Below are 18,411 nucleotides of genomic sequence, written 5' to 3' on the forward strand. Positions count from 1 at the left end.
GGGGTTAGCTTTTCTGAACACACTGTGCTTACAGAGCACTTCGTTTGGAATATGGATTTTTCTTCTTTTTCTAGAAGAATAAAATTAAATGTTTAGTTCCTTGTTCAAATAAAGACGGGGGTTTTCATGTAACAGCCTTGCATAACTTTAGAGCAACAATTTTAGGTGGAGTTAACGAGCCTTCTAATTCTAGCTTTTAAGTGCAAAGTTACTCTGTGCTTCAAAGACAGGCAGTAGTGTACAGAATGTAAACCAGGGGAGCTGGAGGGAATTAGTTGGTGTGTAATACACACCTGTTGTTCTCCTACTTACCTTTTTCACTGATGTTCCTTGAAATGTTATAATTAGATAGCTTTGAAGTGCAGTTAGAAATTTTTTAGTTTCTATCAGTGCTTAACCTTAATCATTTATTTTTCCCCTTTATGCAGTTTTTTAAATTTTTATTCCAGTAATCATTTAAAAGGGTGAAATCCATAATCCTAATTGATTTCAGCTGTAACAAACTTAGACACACATTCTTATACTGCTGGTACCTTCAAAATCCACATGTGGGGGGATAAGAGGAGTGCTATTGTTCCAATTTATCCTGAATATAAAGATCACTAAAACTGATGTATTTACTTTTTGATTGAAACTAACATGGTCTTTTATAGAAATGTGGTCTTATTAAAAAAATCTTGTTATCTTATATCTTTGTTAATTAACCTGCTTTTAACCTAGTGCTTGGTAGGTGTAAAAGAAGCCCTGTAATCTGCCAGTGTGCAGCACTGGAGATGATGTAGGGAATGTAGTTGGTACTAGGAAAGGCATGTGTCCCTCATGGTGCTGTTGGATAAGGACAGAGGCCTCTTTCAGCTGAGTGCCTCTGCAAACACGTTGGCAGAATCTTTCCCAGAAGGCATTCTAAGCAAAGTAAAACCAAGCTCTGGTTGTACCAGCAACTTCTGGCTTTTCTGAAAAGACAGGCTAGCTTCAGAAGAATGTGCTCTGAGCACAGAACTGTGTTCTACTTTTAAGTCTGTATCTACATATACCGCTGCACACTAGCTTTATTACTCTTTCTGTCTTCCCCAGAAAGCAGAGTTGGCAGGATCTCTGTATTCCCTCAATGCCTCTTTAGTTCTCGGTCAGTTTGACTTACTTCACATTAGGTTGAAGCTGCAGTTTACAGCTCCTCTAATAGTTCTTGATCTTTACCTCTGCTTTTTGTTTGGTAGTCTCTGTATTCTCTCCTTGTGAACCTGAACTGCCACCTTTCTCCATGCTAGCTTCAGGTGGCAGAGGCAACAAGCTCCATGTAGAGGACCAGAGTCCCAGCCCCATATTAACACGAGTTAGGCCACAGATTCTGTTTCCACTGAGCATTTTCTTTAATACTCTGTGGAGAGACGCATTTGAAGGATGTTGTGCACAACAAAGTGGCATTCCTTGTGTTTCAGGTATGGAAGAAATCGAGTTCATGCAGCTCATGTTCAGAGAAGATTTCATCAGAGACAGCTATTTTGGTGGGAACCTGCATGGAATCATAGCCACAGAAGAGCTTCACTTTGGTGAAGGCATGCACCGGAAAGCCTTCCGAAGCAAAGTGCTGCAGGGGCTGGTGCCAGTGTTCAGTCCTGGCCACCCCTGTGTTCTCAAAGTGCACAATGCTGTCACATACAGGACCAAGAGTGAGGATGACCTAGTCCAAAAGAACTACAAACTAGCACTGGAGGTAAGTTTGCCCTGTCCTTTGTAAGCAAGAATTGTGGGAAAAAGCTGTCTTGCAAATATTCAAGCAGGTGATCTGTTAAATGTTTTGGCATATCTGTTTGTAATACAGGAATGCTATGTCCAAAATACAGCAAGAGAGTATGCAAAGATATATGCAGCTGAAGCTGAATCCTTGGAAGGCTTTGGGGAAGTACCAGAGTGAGTACAATTATATATATTTTATATAGATATAGACGTATGTATATGTCTGTTGTCCTGTGCCACAGCTGCCCACTGTCCTCTAGGAGTAAGTGCTAAAGAAGAAGAAAGAGGAATCCTGAGGACAGTGTTACGCCGGAGTCATGACCTAAATAATACTGAGTATCGAGGTGGTGAGAGAGATTCCGTTCCCATTAGAAAAGGATAGTAAGGAGTAAAGACAGTAAATAGCAGGCAAAAGGCATGATTTTGTAATGGATCTTTTTCAAAGGATTTGCTGTTCTAGAGTCACACTGCTGGGCAGACTTGAATTAGCAATGGATGGTTGACATTCCATCTGCCTTACTTCAAGGATAAGACCTGCATGCTTGACAGCAGGCTAAAGCTCCATCTCTGATCAGATGATATAGATCTGATCAGCTGCACTGATTCCCTGAAAAAAAAAGACCACTTAAAACACAGCCTCTGGAATGATTGCTTAAAGCCAGCTTTCCAGGGTTAGAAATAGTGATGGAGGTGGCAGTGAAAGCTTTTAGGGAAAATATTAATGCAAGTCAGCTTCTTTTCAGGAAATGTATCAGCTTCTTTTCAGGAAATTTATTGCTTTTAGTAAAATTTGTGTGAGAGAGATTTCTTTAGGCATGGGATATAACCTAGTTTTGGTACCAGAGAGAGCATGTACCCTATGAAGCTACAAGTCTGGTGAAAATAACAGGCACATGGAATGTTCAGATCTGGTGCCTTATTCTAAACAATTGATTGGAAGACAGCAGAGAGGAGCAAAAAGTGATGTTCATATAATTTTGGTTTGCTTTTTAATTTCCAAATTTTAAGGCTGGATTCCTTTCTTCTAGCCAGCCCTTGTCAGACCAAACTTGTGTTTAAAAGAGGACGTTGCAACATTTTAGAAGATAAATAGAGCAAAAGAAAAGTCACCCATGTTCTCCAGAGTTAGCTACAGACTTAGCCTGTGCACACTTGACTGCAATAGAAGGCTGAGAAAATGAGAGAAAGCACTGTCCTGTACTAGTCAGAGGTCTGGCAGCTGGATGTGTATAAAAGGAAGGGGAGAGAGACAGAGGTTCCGTGGTCTTGTAGCAGTTTAGCTGCCTGTGCTGTAACAATAGGGTAAAATACTATAACAGCAAATAAATTAATGGTGTCAATCAAGTTTGATTGTGGACCAGGACTAGAAGACTTAACATAGAAGTGCTGTGGTTACATGTGGTTCTCTGTCCCGTGACTAATTCTGCTATACAGAGCCCATACATACAGTCACAGTGCTGCCATTTCCAGAATCTAGTACAGTATGTCAGGAGCAACCACACCACCCCTTTGGCAGTGTTGCTCTAAGAGATGAAACTATTTGTAGGAGAGCAAGTAACTAGAAACTTGTTCTGTGGTGACAGTCATCTCCCACATTTGTTCTGAGGTAGTGCTAGGAGCTCTTGTGAGCTGGATGATAAAAATGTTCTGTTGCCAGCTCCAGCTGAATTACTTTCCAAAATGACCTTACCTCAGAGAAGTATTAAATTCCACTGTAATAGACACTGATGTCACTTTTTGTGTACTCTGAGGTATTACTTTTACTATTTTTACTGAGGTATTACTTTTATTACTCAGGTATACTTTTGGAAACTTACACTGTAGTATCAGAGTGCTGCCTAACACTAACTAACTAGTGTGCTGAGTTTTCCCAGTGTCAGTACAAACAGAAGAAGACTGTGGGGTAGAACACTGCCTTCCAAACAGCAGGAACTTCGGTAACCAAGAAGTTCTTGGTGCTAGTCGTTCGTTCCAGACTATTGAAATGGTCACTTCACATTCAGTCTTTCTCTCTGGGAAGACCATGAAACCCCAAGCAACGTTTATTCACTGTTGGATGTGAGATTTTGGTGCATCTTTAGACATAAATGGACTCAGCCTGGAGCCCTACAGACCTTTTTCAGTCTTTCTGGCTCAACTATTTCAATTTCTAAATGAATAAAATGAGAGAGTATTTTTCAAGTTTGCCATTTCCTAAAAACTTCATACAGAATTAGCTGAAGTTTTCTGACCTGGATCCAAACTTTGCCAAAGTCCAAGAATCTTCAGGTTCTGTATTTTCACTGGAGCCAACTTGTGTTGAGAATCTGATGATCTTTCCATAGACTTTCTTGTTTCCTGTAACTTTTGGATAAAGTAGTCGCTTTGTATGTTCATTATCAAAAGTGTTTGCTAGCTTTGGATGTGCCAGGTTTTAGAAGTCTAGTCTGAGAAATCCTGTCCTTGCAGTGGTTTTGGGCAAAGCTCTTTCTGGAGTGGTCCAAATTTGCATGTGCTCCACACCTCACAAAGACCGAATCATGGATCAGTCATCCTGAGCAGCTAAAGCAGTGGTACTCTGAAATAAGCAAGCACCCTGTGTTGTGCAGAGTTTAGGTTTTGTGGGTAGCAGGACAACCCTGGAGAGCATGCTTTGGAGAAGTTTACACCTGGGTAAATAGTGCCAGTCAATATGCACATAGAGGATGCTGTGAGTACATTCTAGCACTACTTGGCAGATACCAGTCTTATCCAGATGTCTCCTGGTATGGTATAGAGTTGGTAGCTGTTCATTCAGCCTCTGAGATCACTAGCCTCTTTGGCAGTTTCTAACTCCTTCGTTGACAGAACTCTGGATTTTATTAGTTTTTATTCCTTGATTTCAGGATCATTCCTATTTTTCTTGTTCATCGCCCTGCTAATAACATCCCCTATGCGACGGTGGAGGAGGAGCTGGTTGGGGACTTTGTGAAATACTCTGTCAGGGATGGCAAGGAAGTAAATTTCCTGAGGAGAGACTCAGAGGCTGGCCAGAAGTGTTGCACCTTCCAACACTGGGTCTATGAGAAGACCAATGGAAACTTGCTTGTTACTGACCTGCAAGGTGAGTTGTCTGAGGTTGGAAGATAAAACGGCTTCCCCATGATACGAATGGTGACCATTCACAGTCAATCCCTGGAACTGCAGAACTTCCAGAGACTGATTTCTGAGCCATGTTATTCTTGGTTTCCTGTGTCCTGTTGGCAATGCTGAATGGGCTTCTTCCATAACCTTGTAATGGGCAGAGTCTTCTGCAGAAGCAGGCAGTATCCTGGCCCTCTGCCTGCTGTATACAGTGTCTTGTGCAGATCAGAATGAAAGATAGAAGAGTGAGGATATTTTATTTTATAGCCTGTTTTAAGCACACTGTGTCTTTTTGTCTGTGTCACCCTTAGGAACAGAAAGACATTAATTAATTGCCCACAGCGGCAGCAGGGGCTAACATATATAAGCCTATGCAGTATTATGTTTAAATAATCAGCAGAGAAAGGGAGTTTTAACCTAGTTTATGTTCTTATAAGAAGACAGTTTGGAAAACAAAAGCCAAATCTTACACTCATAACGGAACAGTTGTTCTTCCACAAGGCCTCCCAGGGAAATCAGGACACTCAATATGAGTAAAGTCTGGCTCATTGTCTCACCTACCAGAGGTTATTGAATGTCTTGTGAATTAAGGACCTCTGTTGTTAATCCTAGTCCTTCACTTCGTAATTAAATACCTACCAAAAATCTTCACGCAGTGGAATGTTCCACATCCAGGTCCTTGCTAGGTCTGAAGAAACATGTTTCTTCAAAAAAAGAGGAAAGGTGAAGAAATGCCCTCCTTGCTGTTGCTATGTGCTGCCCCTGTGCTCCTATGGGTGTGACTGCTCCCAGCTGCTGAGGTGCTGGGCCTGCACCCAAGACAGTGTGTAGAGATGTCTTTGAAACAGAAAGACAGAGCCTTGTTAAAGAAAACCAAATAAAGGTGGATTCTTATAAAATACCCCACAGTCTTTAACAAGAGAAGGCAGGAATGTTAGCAACAAGATATTGCCACAGAGGACAATATACCTGCTGCTGTTGAATGAAGCATTTTTCCTCCGTAATCATCTTCTCATTTGAGTATCTAGGCTGCAATTTTCAGGCATGCCAGTTGAGATTTCTGAGGGTATTCTCCAAGGAGAATGCTCTTGAGACTGTAATTTTCCTGTGCAATAAAAATTGCACCCTGCAGGACTGGATTTTGCCTATAAACAAGTCAGCAAAGGGACAGGAGAAAGTGATTTTGGATCTCTCACCCAAAAAGTAACAGTAAGATTGACTGACCTGTTGCTATTTGATTAACAAAGCAAATATGCAGTTCCAACCAATAGACATTGTAGTCCAAGTTTGCAAAACATGGAAACCACAAAACCCATAAATAAATATACACATCTCAGGGCAGGTACACAAACAAAGATCTGTATGTTTCTTAAAATGCAGTCACCAAAGCCTGACCCCTCCTTCCCCCCCCACGGAGTGTCCAGCTCAGGAAACATGTTTTGCTCTATTTATAACCTTGCTATCTGTACACTACAGGTAAGAGACTGACTTCTGGAAATTGCTGGTGACACACAGCACAAACATCCTGATTTTAGCTGGAGACTTTAAAATGTTTTTTTGTAAACTGGTGACAAATAATTAAAAACATTAATCAATAAATAACATTCAGTGCCTCTCTATGTAGTGCTCTTAAACCTGAAGATATTCTTAGAAATCCCAGTGTAACATGAGCTCTCTGTTTCCTTAATGCCTTGTAGGTGTAGGAATGAAGTTAACTGACGTTGGCATAGCAACTCTGGCCAAGGGGTGAGTGAAAAATCCTTTCTCAGCAGCATGGTTTTGCTTTACACACCAGTCTGGTCACAATGTAAATATGCTGGGGGGGGAGTGCACTGGGAATTTATTCTTGCTTTAGCTTTGGAAGGAAACACTTGTCATCTGACTCTTCTAACTTATTTTTGTTCATATTTATGGGAGCCTGCCTATAAGGGAAACATGTTTCTTTCGTTCTAGAAGAGCAAGGCTACACTGTAGACTGGGCTTTGCTTCTCCTTGATGCCTCCCTTAAAAGAGGCTTATTCAAAGGGCATTTAATGGGTGAAACCAAGGTCTCTGGTGACCTACAAGCAAATAAGTCACTTGATGGAATGTGAGCTGGAGGAAGGTAGGGCTGACAGTGCAGGGCCAGCACTGGCTCCAGCTTGGGGTACAATGAGGGTCCTGGTGCTTGTGCTGTCCAGAGCTTCTGACCATGGAGCTCGAGCTGAGCTTGCACTGCCCCAGCAATGCAAACACCAGTGCTTATTCTACCTAGCCCTACTGCTGGATCCTGCTGCCAGTAGCCGAGGTCACTGTGCTCCCCTCCTACTCTTCCACTGCTAGAAGAGAGGATCTCTACCACAGTATGGTGGGAATTAGGTGCCCTGAAAGGGGCCAAAGTTTATATTGCCTTTTTTGCAAGGAATGTAAAGGGGTGGTGCAGGAGCTGCATGCGAGAAGAAGCTGAAATCCCTCTTGCAGCCAGCAAAATGCCAAAGCTTTGGAGTATCTATTTATGACACAAGCTTTTATAAAGACTTTTCTCAGCCCTATGAGTTAGATTTACTTCTATAGCAGGCAGTAATCTTAAGCTTTTCTTGAGCACATGTTCTTGTTAGCTGCATGGATAAACAGAAAGTTACCTGCTTAGCTTGGTATAGGCCACTTACCTGAATAAAAAGGAAATGGATTAAGGGATTTGATTGTCTCTCTTCCGCATCTCTCTCAAAAGCAGAAATTCTGAGCTGTAGCAAAAGATCTGTTCATAATATTTAAAGAGGCCTGTTTCCTAGTAGTTTTGCAATGGCTTCAGGCCTTTTTGAGACACTAAAGCATGTGTGTAAAGATACAGGCCTTTAATGTTCTAACTTTCTTCCACTTCTCTCAAGTTTCTGTTAATTTGAGCTTCTGGTTATCAGTAGGTGAAAAGAGCCATTGTTAGGAATAGGCAGTGTAGGAAGTAATTTGAATCAGCTTGCTGCTGGAAAGGGAAGGAAACTGGGGGTAAATGTCTGTGACCAATGTGTTAAATTCATACTCTCCTTTGAGAAACTGACAGGAAAAAGCAGATGTGATCACATGTATTCAGTGTTTATACTGAACTAGAGCTTTTCTATATACCCGTGATACAGGAAAAAACCCCTGTAAAATATATTTTAAATTATTAAATATTTGACCCCAGGTTATTCTGGGAAAATCCTTAACATTTCCAGGCTGGCATCCCTTCAGAACTTACATTGATTTACGCTTTTAGCTGTGGATCTAAAGTGAAATAATTTTAAATAAAGTTGCATCATCCTGATATAGAACAAAGAAGTAATAAAAATTTTATTTAGGCAGCACTGATCTCTGGAATCAGAAGATTTATAGAAATGCTTTAATGGATGTGGTTGTCCAGTTGACTGTGGGAAATTACTCCTATAAAGAGACATGTTGGACTAGGGAAGAGGAAGGTGAAGTGAGAACACAGTGCAGCTCTAGTAAGGATTACCTCTGTCAAGTGGAAGGGAGTATAAATTCCCTTTGTGAACAGTCTCTTAAAATTGTTAAGTATCATTTTGTCTGAGAGCAGATTTTTTCCTGGTCCTGTATTTTTTTTTCATGCTCCTTTCCCAGAAAGGACACCTCTGCATTAATATTTTAAATGTTTAATTCTGCAAGCCTGGATGGAGAAAACAAATGGAACACAGATGAAATGCATCTGTGTCACTGGCTATTGCTGCCTTTGGTAGTGAGAACCCACGCTGCTGAGAGTGTGTCTATCTCAGGCGTTGGGGAGAATGTGCAGAGTCCTGTGTCACTAAAAAATACAGTATGATGTTGTTAAGATTTTAATTGTGTTGCTAGAGAAGATGCAAAGCTGATTTTTGGGTGTAATTGCGTATAGAAATTCCCATTTCCAGTCTTTGCAGGAGTAATGACCTCATAGGTCAGGGACAGATCCTCTGCCTCCCGTGCTTCTGAGCCTGGGCCGGTCACAGCAAGGCACACCAAAATATCCTTGGGAAATGCTGCTCTGATCCTTGATGAATGGAAGAAAATGTGTTGTTCCTGGTTGGAATGTAAATGAAATAGATTTCTACTTTCACTCTATGATTAAACTTGTGATCAGGGGAAAAAAACCTGAAAAAGAAATCCATCTTCCCCCTCACCACTGCCATGCTTGTCATGTAATCAAGCTGCCCAATGATCTAATGTCATAGTACAAACTGCTAGTGATGAATTTGCATGAGTTAGTGTGGCAACTGTCATTAATTATTCATGGCCATTATTTATCCCCCAGTGTTTCTGGTAAACCAAGCACAATAATCAGCATATATTAGTTTTTTTGTGACTATATTCAGCCTTACTCATTGTTGTTAATGATTTTTTTGGGGTCCAGACTAATGTTCCAGGTCTGAACAAACATTTCTGGGTGGGTATTTATATATCCTTTGTCTTCAACTTTCCCTCCTTCCTGTAGAGGCTGTGGAGAGATTAATGTTTCTATGTCTGTTTTACCAGTGAACTGGAAACCAAACGACCCAAAGCAAATGGTCATGTATGTAATCGATGTGTTGAAGTGGCTGCAATGCAGTGTCTGTCAGCAGAGGGCGAAGCCTAACTAGAAACCGAAAAGCCTGGAAAGGAATTCTAAACTAGCCACTGGGGCGCACCAGTTGGCCAAGCAATCCTTTCAATAAGCTATTTAGTAGAATCTTTGGCGAACGTAAACAAAACCAATAAAACACAGTGACTGGCTTCTGAGGGCAGTGAGCCAGTTTGGCAGGTGTGCACAGGTGCCCAGGTATTCAGCCAAGAATGATAAAAACAAAGATGAAGGAATCAGGACCACAGTGACCCAGGGTCATGGTGATTAACAGGGGTGCTGTTTGCCAGATGTGGATCTGAAACTGTCTGGTTTCAGGGCTTTGGAAAATTTTGTTTTACTCCACACAGCAACAAGAGGCATTGGGGAGTTTTAAGAGTGGAGACAAACCAAATAATCCCTGTTCAGATTTAAGAAAGATTTAGCTTGGGCCAACTCCTAACTGTTAAGTCTGGGAGACGGAATTTTATCCAGGTTTTACGTGTCAGTCATCGAGGCAGTGAATTAATAGCATGTGCTGTGCAAGGTCACAGATCTGTATTTTTCAAGGCTTGGAATGGTCAATATTTTGGTTTTTCTGAACACAAAACATGAGACTGATACAGACTGTACCATTTAGAAGCCATTCACTAATGGAGACCTTCCCCCAGTTACACACACCACCAGCTAAAGCAGGACAGAATGGTTTGAATTAAGCTCACAAATCCTGCTACATTACAGCAGAGCTGTGGTCACTAGGTCTCTGCAGAACAAATCATGCCATCTGGAAGCACACAGGGGGGCTATGTGGAAGCAGTGACCAAGAAACAGTGAGCAGCTGGGACAGCTCAGATGCAAACCTTTGGTCTCACATCTGTAGATGTGTTTTTTATGGCCTGCTAACAGAGCCGGGGCTGTCAGCACACTGCAGGGCCAAACTAGGCTCATTCCTGCCTCTCTACTTCCCAAGTGGACAGGGAGAGTGACCTGGGCCGCATCTGTAGCTGCAGGGTCAAACACAAAGATACTATTTTCAGAGAAGGGAGATGAAGATGGCTTGATTTAGGAACAAAACTAGTAAAATAAAAATAATTGCATTTTTTCAACATAAATATTCTCTCATGTTCACAAGGTATTAATGTTCTTTTACTGCAAATACTTCTGCATTTGTTGAATTCTCAAGCTGAAGTTAGCAGAGCAGTCAAATGCTCATTCAAAGTGTCTCTCACTCAGTATCCTCTGATCAAATGCTACTATTTCTGCTCATTGTTTAGATATTCCTTCAAAGACACACAGGAAGTGACAAGTACCAAATACAGACAGGAAAGCCATTTAGACAGACTTTTATTTATTGCATAAGAAAAGTGGATTTTTTTAGCACAACTTTTTCATTCAAATATTATTTCCACCAAAAAAAAAAGTATTCTCAAAATTTTATAGCATGGGAAAAACTCATGAAGAAATTTTCTTTAGCTGCAACAAAATGGCTTCCTAGGAAGAAAAGAAAGCAAGAGCAAGAGTGTGCAGTCATTTTGCAGCCAGAAACTAAACCAGGCAGCGTTCAGTGCAGTGAGGCTCCTCACCTCGTGGATTGCTCTGGGAGTTACTGATAACGTCTGCCAGAACACACCAAGTGCAGAGGTGGAGCTGGGCAATCAGTCTTGCAGCAGTAGTGGAGTTTCAGATTCCAGAGGAAGCAGCTGCCTCTGAGGGTTGTCTGCACAGAGCCTTCCACCTCCTCAGACACTGGCAGCTCCAGCTGTGACACACACTGCTGTGGCACCTAGTGGTGACACCCCAGGACAGTGCAAGGTGCCGCTGGCACTCACTGGAAAGACCCAACGGTTCCTTGAAAATTCATGATAAATTAATACAAACATTGAGGTCTAAGTGATTGCTCTTTGCTGGCAGTGCTTTGCTCTGCTTTAATGAGTTTCCGGAATCAGGACCAAGAGATTTTCTTGCTGAGCAGAGACTTGTCTGCCTGTGGAACTCGGTTCTGCTGATGTGTCTGGAGCAAACACCTGGTGGCTCAAGTAAGGAGCACAAGTAAAAAGTCTCAAGTCTATTATTTCTCGAAGGAGCAGAGAACACTTCATTACCTTGCTGAGCTCCAGGGTATGGTCCTGAAGGAACAATAGCACTCCTCTTAAACTTCCTTTGGGTAAACAAAACACAGGCTTACTTGGAGAGGAGAGGGAAAAAACAATCTTAACCCTTTGAGATTCATCTGGCAGTTTCTAGCAAGCTAGGTGAGTAGCTTCTCCAGAGCAGGGCAGGCTCACTGCCTATTCCACTTAAGAGGGTAACCTTCTCTGATATGAGCAGCTTCACATGACAAATAGCAGTAAAATACTTTTGGAGCTTTATTTCATTGAGATTCATATTTAACATTCAAAAACTCTGACCTCAAAGAAGAATCTGAAAATAAAATATTGGTGTGAGAAGACAAAAGGACTCCTCAATACTTATGATGAGAAAATTGAACTCCAAAAGAGTTTTTCTTATTGAAATTAACCACCAGCAATAATTTAATGCCTTAGAAGATTAAAGTCTGCAGCTCACCTTACAATTAGCTGCAAAGTCTTCATCATCAGGGCTGCAGTAGCTTGTCTGAAATGATTTGGGATCCATCCTCCATGGATAGGCAACTGTGACAGTGTCTAAAAGCAGCAGCAAAATGTAGAGATTACTTTTTTGGTGCTGTTAGAGGGACTGCCAATATACATTACCATGTTGGTATGTGTTCGAATAAGCAATAAGTGTTATTTCTGAAATATATTAGAGAAACTTTCAGATTTGCATTCTCCACCAGAGAGTTTTCTCCTTGGATGGAATTACTGATACTAGGAAACCAGTCAATCTGAGTTTTCAACTTTTCTATTTGTTCTCTGTAGAGGAACACTAGAGATGCAAAATAGGACAGATAGATGTAACTGGAGGCAGATATTGTCCCCTTTTGCTGCAAGGTCCTTTATTGTATTTTTCATCACTGGCACCATTCTTTTGTGGAAGAAATTTTGCAAACTATGTTGCAATAAAGATGCTTCTCTGTCAGACAGAGTTTGACCTGCTCAGAGCAAGTGTTTCCTATGCAATCTGTGTGAGGAAGGGAATTCTCTGGAATGGTGCACCAGAAGCATGTGGTGCTCATGTCAGTTCTACACCTGGTGTGTTTGTTTTTCGTGCAATGATAACTCACAGCTCAGGACACTGAATGTTCACTGAGCCAAGAGAGCAGGGTAGAACATGCACTTACTAAGATTACTGAAGAAGGAGAGGAATATCCTGGTCTGTCTTCTCCTTTCTTCATCCTGATCATTTGACCAAAAATTACTCCTTTAAAACGAAAGTGCAGCTTAAACTGATGCAGCTTAAAAAACAGGCCCCAGAGGAAATGTCAGCAACCAGTGGCAGGGTGAGAAGCAGAGGGATGTACATGCTCTGCCTACTCCTGGGCTTTTCTGGCCCACTGAAGAAGGGAGAGGTGCCAGTGGGAGATGTGGTGATGGCCTGGGAACTGTGAAGGCAGGATGAGACTCCTCAGGAACACTTCTGACCTCCTTCCCCTGGAGGCTTGGCTCCTTGAGATCTTGCCTCCCAGCCTGGGTGAGGGAGGAGCATAGCATCGAAGTTGTGAACGTGTTTGGATGAAAACAGCTTCTGGTTCTGACAAGACCTTGTGTGGTACCCTCATCTCTTCAGGGCAGCCAACAGAACTACTAGTAGAGCCTGATGCAGAACGGGTTTCATTTGCATATTACTGAGACAGAGTTAGCCAGCAGACAATTACATTCCCAACCAAGAGAAATTAAAAACAGTAGCAAGGACACAGACCACAAAACTTGCCTATTTAACCCTTTTCCCTCTTCTGTCACGATTTATTACCTCATTTCTTTCCCCTCCCAATGGCTCAGTTTGATTTTCTGTCACAGTAGGTGCTTCTCAAAACAGCATGGCTGGAACAGACTTGCTTAATGTTTTCAAAATGTTTATGAATCAACAATCATACTCTGCCTCCCTATGCTGAAAATGAATCTTGAAATCCCATTTGGCTTTTTTTTTCTTTGTTGCTACAGATACAAGGGTTTTAAAGGCAACTGCTCAATTTCCTTCATTGAGCAGTTCAGAGCCCTCCACCAGTGCAATAAGTACTGTGAGATGCTGGGGCTGAAATCTCTCCGAACCACTCATCAAAAGCAGAGGAAGGCAACATCCATGAAAAGCAAAAATCTACCAAACTCATCGACTATAAAGAAAACAGTGGCCAAGAAAACAAGAGAAACTAGAGACTTCATTTCTTCAGAGCACTGAGTTGCACTGCCCCGTCTTGTGAAAACTCCTCTCCAGGATATGCAGTAGTGACAGGCACTGATCACCTGGTGAGGATAACTTAAGTCCTTTGCCTTTTTACATGACTTTGAAGTCATCCTGATGCTGATGCCAACAAAGAAAGGAGCTGATTCTTGGTGCCTGAGACTTCACACCGGGGCAAGGTTTTGAAGACAAACTAAGCCATCTGCTGGGATTACCTTACAAATACCTTCTGCATATTGGTATCTGCACAGTTTGAGTCTTGGACATTGGGTGCACCACAGGTCACTGGGGAACATCTTCCCTTCTGTCTGTGCCTGTGGCCTTTGTGGGTTCAGCTGCTACATGAACACCAATATACTTAAGATATCACTTAGTAAAAGTTTTGCACAGCATTGTTGCTCAGGCTACTATAGAAAAATTGTTTTCTTTCCCAGATTTTTGCATATTGTAATCCTAGTATAATCCTATTATTGTAATTTTTTTTTTTCTCCCACATACATGTCTTTCAATACAAGACAAAACCATTCATCATCAGACATACCTGTCTTCTGCTCTCCAAGCCCCCCTCAGCCAGCATCTGCAAGGTCCTCACCAAGTGATGTCATCAGCTTAAAGACAGGCAACTTTTCACTTCATAGAATTCCTTGCTTTCTGTGCAAGCTTCCTTGATTCTGCAGCTACCCATGGCACAGTACTGCTGTGCTGGCACTGGTCCTGCTGTGGGATAGATGGTTGGAGCCTTCATGTTGCCAACAGCCACTGTCTGAAATAAACCATTGCACCCAGGAGCATTCCAGTACCTTGCAGCATTTTCAGCTAAAATAAGTACCATGACTTTTCTGTGTAGCACAGAGTTGGTTTTGGAGAAACCTGGCAGGTGCACAGGGCCAGCACCTGTCTGCTGAAGAGTCATGATTTACCCAAAATGCCTTGGCAGGGCCAGAACTGAAACAAGGTGCTGTGCTCTGTTAAAGTATGTGTAGCTTATGTGGAGATTATGAGGGAACTACACATGCCAGAAGACTGCAGCAAGTTTGCTGGAGGTGGCAGCTGAAAACCCAGACTGCAGTGCCTTATACAGGGTACAAATACTGAACATTGCCAGACTTCATCTCCCTCTGTGATAATAACAGGTAGTGCCAGAAACTCACACCCATGTGTCCCGTCGGTGCTGAGGAAGATAAAAGTGATTTCAGACTAGGGTCTGCTTTGCACTGATAAGCAGTGGATGCCAAACAAGAGAGAAAGTGTTGGGGACTAGCTGGCTAGGGGCAGAAGCTCATCAGACTGCAGTGGAGATGTAGCTGGTAGGCTTGTCATCCTGGACTCCCTCATGGTTAATGGAGGCCTTCCCAATGGAAATTAGAGCAGAGTGCAGGTCATCTGAAAAACAAACATTTGAAACAGGTTAGATAAACTGTACCAAAAAAGGGCCTATGACTCTCCACTGAGGGAAAAGGAAGCAGTATCAGAGAGACATGCATTTTAAATTCCTGCTGTTACATGGGATGTGGTTCTCAGAGTTGTTCTGAAGTATTTGAGTTTTTAGTAGTTTTCTGCTAACTTAGGTGGAGGAGATGAACTACAAAATGGTGTTGTAGAAATTAGGGTGGTATTGTAGTCCATGTAAAATTAAATGTATGAAAGACTTACTTGAAAGATGAGTTTCTAAATAGAAAATGCTAAAGAAATGTGAAAACTTTGAGTGTGACTGAAATCTGGGTCAAATTAATATTACCCTTGTCTGGAAATACAGAGATCTCGATCCTCCAAGTGGCTAAACTCAGATGGATTCTTGGAGCACCCACGTGTGACCATAGTTCCATCCCTGCAGTTGTCTGCAGGACTGATTAATAATTTCCTTCCTTATTGATTAGTCAAAAACTTGGAGAAAATGTTGTTTACACCTGTTGGCCAAAATATCCACAGCTCTGAATGAAAATGTTGGTGCTTCTCATGTCTGTGGAGCATAGCACAAGGAAAGGCTCTGCACTCTGTGTTGCCTTCTAGAGGAAAGATGCTGATGTTCTTGTCCCTTGGCTGTGAGCATGAGTGAGCCTGTAGAATGTTTTCCTCTCTGAGGAGCTGTCCCCCAAGTCCACTGATGGAGTGTTATTAAGAACTCAGGCCATATTCTGGTTATATTTCTGTTTTGATGGATTTGGTATTTTTCATTAATCTTTCAACTAGACTTGACATCTGTACTCAAAACCTAATTTCCATTTTATTGTTGGTCTTGCAGAGTAAATGTGTACATGGAACGTTCTAGAACAACAAGCTATCATCTTTGGATTAAATAGACATAGACTCAGCTAAAATGGATGCTTTTCCACAGCTCAGGAGTGTATTGAGTGTGTTTTGTTTGTTATCAGACATCTTACATTGCTGGTGGATTACAACACCATGTGAGCCACAATTCCTGAATTTCTGCCAGAGGAAAGTCTGATGGCAATAGGAAAACCTGGCAATACAGTGGTTAAAGCAGTCATTTTTCTGGAATAGAATGAAAGCTTCAATTATAATAAGGCCACATGATCCTGGTCAAATTCAGTCATTGCCCTGGAGTTCAGCTACATATGCAAATACATTGAAATAATTATACATTAATAGCTACCAAAGGAGAAAATGCTTGGCTGATGACCTCAGGTTAAAGCCATCTTGGCAAGTTTTAAAACCTTGCTCAGTTGTGGTACTCAGCTGATTGCTCTTTGGTTTATCTCAGGGAAGTGCAGAATTGAGTCTTTGCCTTTTATTTGTTTCCTTCTTGCCCCTTCCTCTTCCAGATGTGCTGAGCTGTCTGTTCTGCCCACCTGTCTGCTTTGCTTGGCAGGCAGGAACTCTGTGGCAGGAACACCTTGTCTATGCAGGCCCCTCTCAGAAACATTCTCAGCTCCTTGCTGATGTTTCTGGCTGACTGAGACAAAGAGTTTAAACTATAAATAGTTGGACAGTGACACAGAGAGAGCTCCAGTGATGACAAACACTGATGGGAAATGGTGATTAACAGACTGTGGGCAACGGTCCATCTTCTCTCCCCCCACATAAGACTAAACAAAATGCCTTTCAAGCCTGCGACACATTGTCTGCCCATGTCTAACTTTTCATGTCAGATTTTTTTTTTAAATACTTCGCTAATAATTGCTGTTCTCTGTGGACTGAAAACTAGCTGCTCTACCCACCTTAGTCGTGCTGCTACAGAAAATACATATGTCCCCTGTGTCAGGAAGTATTTTCTAGCTATCTGGAAAAGAAATAAAAAGAATGCATCTAAACTTGACTTTATAGAAAGGTCTAGACCAAGAAGTCAGACTGGGAAAGGAAAGCTTGGTCCTATTTGTGTTGGTTGCCTTCAGTGGCAGAGGAACAATTCCCCTAGCACAGCTCTGGGTCTGCCTTGGTGTACCCGTGTTACCGGTTAGCTGGATGTCTGCAAAGTCATAAGCAGTGAAATCATCATTATCAGTAGGATAAACAGAATTGTCATTGGGTCCAGATTTAATGGTGCATTGAGATGCATGGGAGTAACAGCCACCAGTTCTACAGACAGTGGTCTAATCTGAGCCAGGGTCTGCTTTTTGCCTTTTACAAAGCAGGGGTTTTGTGAGTCAAAAAAATATGTATTCTTGTCTCAGCTGAGACAGCAGCCAAGCAGAAACTGGAACCCATTTTTTACAGGAGTACTTAGAGGTTAATTCTTGCTGCTAGCAGTTGTGTTATTATGTTAATAAATATTCTTAAGCACACACGGAATTAATTAATTGCACCGTGTCCTGAGAGCAGTTTGAAAATGTTAGCTTTTCATAGGGCAGCACTGCAGTTTAAGCTGAAGCAGTAATGATCTGTGATTTAAATTCTGTTACACATACTCACAATGATAAAACACTCAAGAATGGAGTTAATAAGGCTTCTGCAGGATGTTTCTTCTTGTTCAAAGGTAATTAATCACATTAATGGCCTACAGGTATTGGGTTTTAGATGTAGGTGTGCCTATAGATGATCTGGTAATTTTATCTATTCTGTTGCAGTTTTATTTTGGAAAACATCTGATCTCCTGTGGTAATGTTTTCCAAAAACACCTAAGGCATTTCAGTACATAAATCCTTATCCACAAAACCTTAGACACACAACTCTTAAGCTGATCTTTTTTCCAAAAAGTGTTTGTAATCCTTAGAACTTTCTTGTTCAGTGGAAACTGGCCTCCTCAGTTACTTTTGAAATAGAGCCCTGAATACATTTGAAAACGTCAAATATTCAGTGGTAGCAGTGGTACATCAGTGTACATCAGTCCTCCATGGATTCCAGGGGATGGCTTGCACTTTGGAAAACCAGTGCACAGTCACTGGGAATCAGCTGCAGGCTCTGGTCCCAGCTTTAGATCTTAACTAACAATCTCACCCACACACACTCAGACAGTCAGAGGGTACAGAAAACAGTCTGGTCCTGCAATATAGGCATATATGACTGGAGGGCAGAAGAAATTTCTCTAAAACTGAAAAATTGAGAAACTTCTAACCAAAATGTCTGCAGCATTTTGAACTGTACAGGAAGACAGCTCCTTGCCACAGAAGTTAGACTGTTCTTCATCTCAAGTTTCCAAACGAAGAAAGGTAGACTGCTAGGTGTCAGGATTTGGACCTGTGGCTGACCAGCCCTGGATGCAGAGCTCACTGCAGCACTGTGCTGCACATTCCCAGTCTTTATGCATCCAC

At 41.8% G+C, this 18,411-nt stretch overlaps 1 protein-coding gene and 1 long non-coding RNA gene across 7 annotated transcripts in view; one reads left to right on the plus strand and one right to left on the minus strand.

Moving 5' to 3' along the window:
* The window catches only part of ALPK2 (alpha kinase 2), a 165,041-nt gene that overhangs the window by 115,469 nt on the left and 31,161 nt on the right, over positions 1-18,411 (plus strand). For 4 of the 6 annotated variants that reach the window (XM_051642191.1, XM_051642190.1, XM_051642192.1 and 1 more), the window contains 5 exons: positions 1,440-1,714; positions 1,823-1,911; positions 4,602-4,819; positions 6,537-6,585; positions 13,465-16,041. In XM_051642191.1, coding sequence (XP_051498151.1) covers positions 1,440-1,714; positions 1,823-1,911; positions 4,602-4,819; positions 6,537-6,585; positions 13,465-13,699 — 866 coding nt within the window. In that variant the 3' untranslated portion in view covers positions 13,700-16,041. Of the gene's footprint in view, positions 1-1,439; positions 1,715-1,822; positions 1,912-4,601; positions 4,820-6,536; positions 6,586-13,464; positions 16,042-18,411 lie in introns of those variants that run through there. The other 2 variants (XR_007891783.1, XR_007891784.1) reach the window with 1 other exon arrangement.
* On the minus strand, positions 10,713-13,470 carry LOC127395366 (uncharacterized). The gene is made up of 3 exons (XR_007891786.1): positions 12,645-13,470; positions 11,951-12,048; positions 10,713-11,511 (listed from the first exon to the last, which is right to left on the minus strand). It is a non-coding gene; the product is annotated as an uncharacterized LOC127395366 (long non-coding RNA).

Source organism: Apus apus, chromosome Z (genome assembly GCF_020740795.1).
Source record: "Apus apus isolate bApuApu2 chromosome Z, bApuApu2.pri.cur, whole genome shotgun sequence".
NCBI classification, from domain to species: Eukaryota; Metazoa; Chordata; class Aves; order Apodiformes; family Apodidae; genus Apus; species Apus apus.